General features: G+C 49.7%; 3 protein-coding genes across 4 annotated transcripts; 1 reads left to right on the plus strand and 2 right to left on the minus strand.

Moving 5' to 3' along the window:
- Positions 1 to 270: 270 nt before the first annotated feature.
- ACYP1 (acylphosphatase 1) lies at positions 271 to 1,548 on the minus strand. Its single transcript, XM_041397485.1, has 2 exons — positions 1,285 to 1,548; positions 271 to 913 (listed from the first exon to the last, which is right to left on the minus strand). Exons 1-2 carry the CDS (start codon positions 1,531 to 1,533, stop codon positions 698 to 700), a joined length of 465 nt encoding a protein of 154 aa, XP_041253419.1. The 5' UTR covers positions 1,534 to 1,548; the 3' UTR covers positions 271 to 697.
- On the minus strand, positions 1,534 to 3,394 carry LOC121332240 (NADH-quinone oxidoreductase subunit I 2-like). Its single transcript, XM_041397498.1, has 2 exons — positions 3,313 to 3,394; positions 1,534 to 2,020 (listed from the first exon to the last, which is right to left on the minus strand). Exons 1-2 carry the CDS (start codon positions 3,321 to 3,323, stop codon positions 1,621 to 1,623), a joined length of 411 nt encoding a protein of 136 aa, XP_041253432.1. The 5' UTR covers positions 3,324 to 3,394; the 3' UTR covers positions 1,534 to 1,620.
- On the plus strand, positions 1,819 to 5,930 carry ZC2HC1C (zinc finger C2HC-type containing 1C). Of its 2 annotated transcripts, none has more exons than XM_041397471.1 (3): positions 1,819 to 1,925; positions 2,402 to 3,632; positions 4,305 to 5,930. In XM_041397471.1, exons 2-3 carry the CDS (start codon positions 2,409 to 2,411, stop codon positions 4,569 to 4,571), a joined length of 1,491 nt encoding a protein of 496 aa, XP_041253405.1. In that variant the 5' UTR covers positions 1,819 to 1,925; positions 2,402 to 2,408; the 3' UTR covers positions 4,572 to 5,930. The 2 variants fall into 2 exon arrangements, with proteins under 2 accessions (XP_041253405.1, XP_041253396.1); XM_041397462.1 differs by lacking the exon at positions 1,819 to 1,925 and adding an exon at positions 2,016 to 2,148.
- Positions 5,931 to 6,774: the final 844 nt, after the last annotated feature.

Here is a 6,774-nt window from a genome sequence, read left to right on the forward strand (position 1 = left end):
CTCCCGCGGGGCGACGGCGCGCGCGCAGCCGCGAGAGCACGGGGCCCGGCTAAGAGCACGCCGGGAGTTGTAGTTCCCACCCGACCGAGCCCGAAGAGGCCGGGAAAGGCGGGAGCTCGGCCCGGCTGCGGGAAGCACGGCTTCCCCCGGCCACTCCCGCACAGCGGCACCGAGCGGGGAGGGAGAGGGGCAGCTTTGGCAACAAGATCCCGCTCCGAGGCCTTCATCCACTCAGCCCCTCCATCCGACATCCATTCCACACAGGAGGCAAAATCCAAGCAATTTTATTCTACAGAAAATATGAACTTCTGGGATAAAATAGTTTCTGAGACATTTAGTACACAGAAATAATGTTTTTAATGATGTTTTCTAGCGGCAGTGACCCTCTGATTTCCTTCACATGAGCACCGCACTCTACCAGTTTCAGACTTATCTTATGTACAACTCCCAAAACCACATACACTTGTAAACAGAGGTTCTGGCCCTGAACAGCCCCTTTAACAGAGACAACACAGCTCTTCCTCTACCCGCTGGAATTCTGTGAACAGCTGAGCATCAAACTAACAAAACAATAAATTAGAAATTTAATAAAATAAAGTTCTCTAGAGCTGAACATTGGCTGACTGAATGAGTGAGGAAGAGACGCAATGTTCCATGAAGGCAGCTCATGCTCCAGACTGCTTCTTCCTGGACAAAGTCACTTCAAAATCTGGAATTCCTTGTGCTCCAGCGCCTCGATCTTCTTCTCATTGTTGAACTCTGCTCGGCTGATACGGGACTGGGGACTTCCTATCTTCCTGAGCCATTCTTGCAGCTCCCGCACCCTGGCAGCTGGACCCTGGATTTGCCCTTGAACAGTGCCGTGGCTGGTATTTTGGACCCAGCCAACCAGCCCCAGTCTCTTGGCCTCTCCCTGAGAAGACAATGCAGAGCAAAATGAGGTTAATCCAAACTATAAGAGCAATAGAACAACATTCACATACAGGACCCAATTTTGTTAGCAAGACACAGCCCCCCCAAGGAAGTTCCTTTGGCTCAGGCCAACAGGAAAGCAGCAGAGGATTCACTCGACTACGCAGTATTCTTTCACGCGAAAAACTGTGGCTGAGACTCTCTCTTCAGTCATGCTTACATAACGCGGCCGGGCTGCCAGCAGCACCGCGATGCCAGCCCCCTTCAGCAGCAGCGGCCGGAGCCCAGCCCTCGGCCGCGGCCCGGCGCCGCAGGGGGCTGACAGCGGGCGGGCAGGCAGGGCAGCCCGCCCCCGGGGACCGCGGCACGCACCTGGGTGTACTTGCGGAAGAACACGCCTTGCACCTTGCCGTACACCTCGTAGTCCACGGACAGCAAGCCCTCGACGTCCGCCATGGCGGCACCGCCGCCGCCCCCGCTTCTCCGCCCGCTGCAGCCGCCGCGCGCCCCGCTGCGCCTGCGCCGCCCGGCGGCCGCCGGGGGCGTGGCCTCCGTTCCGCGGCCAATGAAGAGCCGTAGCGGGGTCGGTCCCTCATTCGCCGCCTCATGAATAATGCACATCCGAGCGCCTCACGAATAATGCATGTCCGATCGCCTCATGAATAATGCATGTCGGATCACCTCAGGAATAATACCTCTCGGACCGCCTCATGAATAATGCATCAGGGCCGCCCACGGGTGCCGCGCTCGTGCCGTGCTGGAACGGCCGCGCGGCCGGGAGCGATCCAGGGGCGCGCGCCGGCCGGAGCGGCGCCGGTCTCCCGGCAACAGCCGCCAGCAGCGCCAGGACGGCGCGGCGGGCACGGCCTCGCGGCGGGCACAGCTCCGCGCCGGGGCCCCGGGAGCCGCGGGCAGCGGCAGCAGGGTCGGGTCTCTCGGGCCGTAAGCGCGGCGTGCGGCGACGCAGCTCGCCGAGGAGGGAGGCCGGCGGAGCGCCGGGCGCAGCCCCGCAGGTAATCCCGCTCGCCCCGCGGCGTGAGCACCGACGCACCTCGGGGGATGTGGTGGAACGGGCCACAGGAAGATTGCGCCGAGCGTGGTGGGACTCCTGCATGTCAGATGTGTGTGACAGAGTGGTGAATCACATTGCCAGAACTGAAGGGACACGTTATGGGAAACTGCCTGGGGACTACAACAATTCCTCTGTCATTGCAGTATATTTCTGCTGCTACCACGGTAAGGCAGGGCTCAGACAGAAAGAGAAATAAAAGTGTGTCTTATTTCTGGGACTAGAAGAGGCAGCATGGAAGCTCCCAAGATGGGAGGAATGTAAAAATTTACAGAAAGCAGAAAAGTTACCAAACCTTTACTAATACTTATTATAACCTCTGTCTGCAGTGTTCATGCATAAACTGTTAGGAGAAGATTTGTCCAGTTTGGATAAAATTGTTTGTAATGGCTTTGCTTCTAACCTCACGCTCTTTCTCAGGCACTGAATGGATTTTTTTCCACCGGTGGCTCCTGTGGAGGCAGCTACTAAGTTTTCTCCTGGTTCCCAGCTGAAATACCAGAAGGGCAACTTTCAGCACGGATTCATAATTGACAAAGAGGAAAGTTTAAAAGATCTCTATGCACAAAAGAACCAAAGATATTCCTATTCTATGTCTGCAGAAAGCACTCAGGACAAGCCCAGGCATGGAGGCTTCTGGTCAGGTGGACTAGAGAGCAAGTATCTCATCAGCCAGACTTGTACTCTGTCAGCTAAATCGTTAGGCAGACATAAAGAAGGAGTGGACCGTGCATATCCCCTGCAACCAATTTCTCACCACAAGAGTGCAAGTGATCCACTGCTCAGCACTGGAAGTTCCCCCCACATGCAGGAAGCTCCAAATAGTAGATCAAGCTCAATAAACAAAGAGATGGCTCCAGCAGGGAGATCTCAGTTAGCTGCAGTGCTCTGCCCCTGGACACGAGAGCCTGAACCATCAGCTCCCCATCTATTCAGGAGAGAGCTGGCCTACATCCTAAAGCTGGAGGCAGATAGAAGGAACCTAGAAGAGGCAATTCAAAAGAAAAAGGCCCTTCTTGGAGAGAAGCTAAAGAGGACAGAGGAGACACTTAGGAGGATTCAAAGAGAGAGGGATCTTATCAAAGTAGAGGAGAGAAGTGAAGTGGAGAGTACCTATGAGCAAAAGGCCACAAGGCACCCTGAAGAGAAAACTTGCAGAGCTGCAGACATGCCAGGTGTTGAGATCTTCAGCGGGGCACAGTCTGCAGAGGACACCATTCCCAAGTCTGGCACCACTCCCCACCCCCAAGAGCTGGCTGTGGGGAAACTCAAGGAGTGGCTGGTGGCCGCAAAACACGACAAAACAAACAGCGAAACACAAGACAACATACCCGTGGAGCATTTAGGTTCTGGTTCAAAACTGGTCCCAAAGCAGAGCCTTTCTCCCTCCGTCCTCTCAGACCAAGATTCTGATGACCACCCTTCTGCAGAGCTGCCACACATGGAGGCTGCCGGTGCTGTGGAGCAGGAAGGCTTTGGACAGTGCAGCTTCTGCAGACGTAAGTTTCTCTGCACAAGGCTTGAGAAACACATGAGTATCTGTGGCAAGAACCAAGACTCCAAGAGGAAAGTGTTTGACTCCAGCAAGGCCAGAGCTAGGGGAACAGAACTGGAACAGTATCAGCAGCAGAAGAGCTCAAGGAGTCCTCAGGTAACGTGCAGTCCCTTTGCCTCCCTGGATCCACATCTACTGTTCACATTCCTTCCATTTCAACCTCTGACTGAGATGCAAGCACCTTCCCATGTACATGGGGCCAAGGGATACAATACAGCTATTGCCTCTGAAAGGTTCTTGCCAATGGATAAATAGATCCATTTAAAATCTCATAGATGGAAGCAGGAGTCCTGAGTTGGCTTTATAATGTGTTAAGGGTGCACTACTGGAGAAAGCTCACTTCCTTGCTGTAGTTAGGATGCAGACTGGTTCTGCTGCAGTAAAACTCTGTGACATCAGGGGCTGCAGGGAGCTGACTGAAAAATCCAGATAATAGCAGAGTCTGTTAAAACGAAGGCAGTGGAAACATGCAGCTCTGTTCCTGCAAAGGAGATGTAGCAACCCTCTTTAGTTCCTTGGCCCTGCTGCTTGCTTTTCTGGTTATCCTCAAGCTCTTTCTAAATACTGATGTTTCCATCAGTATTTCCTTTACATCCTCCTTTGTGCTGGTCTTTCTGATTCCCTCTGTGGGACTCAGCTTCTCAGGCTGGGTTTTACATCAACAGGGAACGCACAGGGACAGGAGACATGGGTTGGGCTCCGAGTGTAAGTTTGAGATTGGAGGCTGATGGTGGTCCCAGTTGCCCTGACTGCCTTTCCCTTCCGCAGAGTAAAACACCACCCAGAAAGAGCAACTGGAAACAGAAGCACGAGGCTCTCATCCACATCATGGCACAGGCCCGCCGGGCAGAGCAAATCCTCGCTAAGGGGAGGAAGGTGTCTGGCCTGCCCCCACTGCCTCCCATCGAAAATCCAGACTATGTTGCCTGCACCTACTGTGGACGCAAGTTTGCTCCCCGAGTAGCTGAGAGGCATATTCCCAAATGCAAAAACATAAGGAATAGGCCCCCACCTCCACCACAGAGGAGGCGCTGATGAGGCAAAGCTCAGCTGTATCTGCTGCTGTGATTCCCTGCCTGTTTTTTGCCAGATTCACAGTTAGACATTTGTGTTTTCTGTAGTCTCAACACTGGCTGCAAGCTTCTATGTACAGCAAGTGAACAGCTCAGGATGAATCAGCTGAAAAACAGAACTTGTATACTTTGACCTGCACCCTAGGTTGCCCAACAAAAGATGCCCCTTTCCTCAGCATAAGAAGCTCAGGATCAGAAATTCCAGGGATTAGAAAAGCTAGCAATAGCAGGCACTTACTGTTTGGATCCTCATGTCAATTCACGTGCATAGAACAAGGATACTCTGAATCAGCCAGGCCCTTGAGGCAACAGAACAACCATCACAATCAGATTTAGTATTTTAAAAAATGGAATTTTCTTCCTGCAGGCCAAGTTGCTAGGAACCTCTAAAAGCAAAGCTTTCACCCCTTCTTAAGTCATCCGCTTATTTCATCTTGGTTGCTGCAATGGGAGAGAATTATGACAAAAACATATCCCTTCTTTTGTTTTCTTCTTGAGATGTTATTTTTCTAGATTGTGATTATTAAATGTATTAAACTAGTTCTCTTGTGTAAAAGTTATTTTAAATGGTCACAGAATGATCTGTGTTCTCACAGTAAGAATGACTACTTTGTATGAGAAAGTTGCAACAAGTGAACAAGGAATAAAAAAGTTCCAGAAGCTCCTTTTGCAAGTCCTCTGGTAGCAATAGCAGCAGCTCATGGGAACCTAGAGAAAGATCTAAAGCAACTAGATTAAACTGGAATAGTCAGAAGCTGAATATGAAGAAATACTCCAGCCTTCAATGAGTGAACCTGACTCCTGAAAGAGGTTGGAGACCTTCTGTCCTATAGATACGTGAGCAGAAGTCTCAGTCCCTTGGCAAAACACCCTGGAAAAGCATGAAGGTCCCAGAAAGGATCATTGCTACACTGTGCCAGCCAACGATGGGTGTACAAACCTGAGAGAAAAAGCAGACTCAAAAGAAGGGAAAATAATTTACTGTATCCAAACTGATTGGAGAAGCAAGACCAGTGCTTTCACTTGAGGGTTTTGAAAACCAGGATAGCAAGAGGTAGGAAAGGGGTAAATTGAAACCTTTATGCCAGCCTCCTTGAATTCATTAAAGGAACAAGTGATTTGAACACACTAGTTAAAAAATTCAGCACCACTGCCTGTCTTCTAATATTAACTCTGTTTCCCTTGCACTACATTTTATTGACTATATTTAATGGACCCTAAAGGTCAGCAGTGTAAATGGTGACACATGGATACACACAAAAAAACATTTGATGCTGTAAAATAAACTCATGTGTTGGGGACTTCTCAAAACTGACAGGCAAATGGCTAACACTGAGACTGAAAAGATTGAAACTGTAGATTAAATAAAAGTTATTAAATCACCATGCTTCATTGTTACCTGTTTTGGAGCCAAGGCAGGCAGTTCACCCCTCTTTGCTATTTTTTCAGTATCCAGAGTCCCTGATAACTGGTTTAAAACTTAGTAACATGTCAGACAAAGTATCAAGGTCAGCACAGAGATTTAGGGTGCTGCTTTGCTACCATGGTTAGTTACCCTGTCACTACTCAAGCTGTGCTATTCATGACAGCTCAGCTTCCTTTTGCTCCTGCAGTACAATCCCCCTCTCAGAGACATGCTGCATTTTCAGCATCCAAATCTCTAGTGAATTTTAAATCTTCAACTCTCCTCTGCCTGTCAAGATATTTCACAATTTAGTAAAATTTCTGATAAAAGTGACAGGCTTTAAGGTACAGCGTGCAGGAAAGCTGGCTAAGCAGGGGGTGTCAGGCATGTTCTCCCTTCTGTAGGCCTCAACGATCAGTGAAGATCTTCTGAGAAAAACAGGTACTTCTTCCCTTTAAGCCTCTCTTCCCATTACTCATTTCCCCACTTGGCACTCAAACTGTGGAAATAAACACACACACACACAAGCTCCTGACGTCACTAGGAGGAGATGTAGCAGTATGAGAAAAGAATGGGGGTTTTGTTTGGTTGTTGTTGGTTTCTTTTAATGAAGGGACACAGAAACTGACTTTTTTTTTTTAACCAGAGCAAAGAATCTAAAAGCCCTTTCACCCTCTTTCTATAAGCAAAAGAAAATAATCAAAACCAGAATGCCAAAAAACCAGATGACTGTATGCATATTTCCCTTTCCTCTCTTGGA

Source organism: Onychostruthus taczanowskii, unplaced genomic scaffold (assembly GCF_017590055.1).
Source record: "Onychostruthus taczanowskii isolate IOZ18803 unplaced genomic scaffold, ASM1759005v1 scaffold1, whole genome shotgun sequence".
NCBI classification, from domain to species: domain Eukaryota; kingdom Metazoa; phylum Chordata; class Aves; order Passeriformes; family Passeridae; genus Onychostruthus; species Onychostruthus taczanowskii.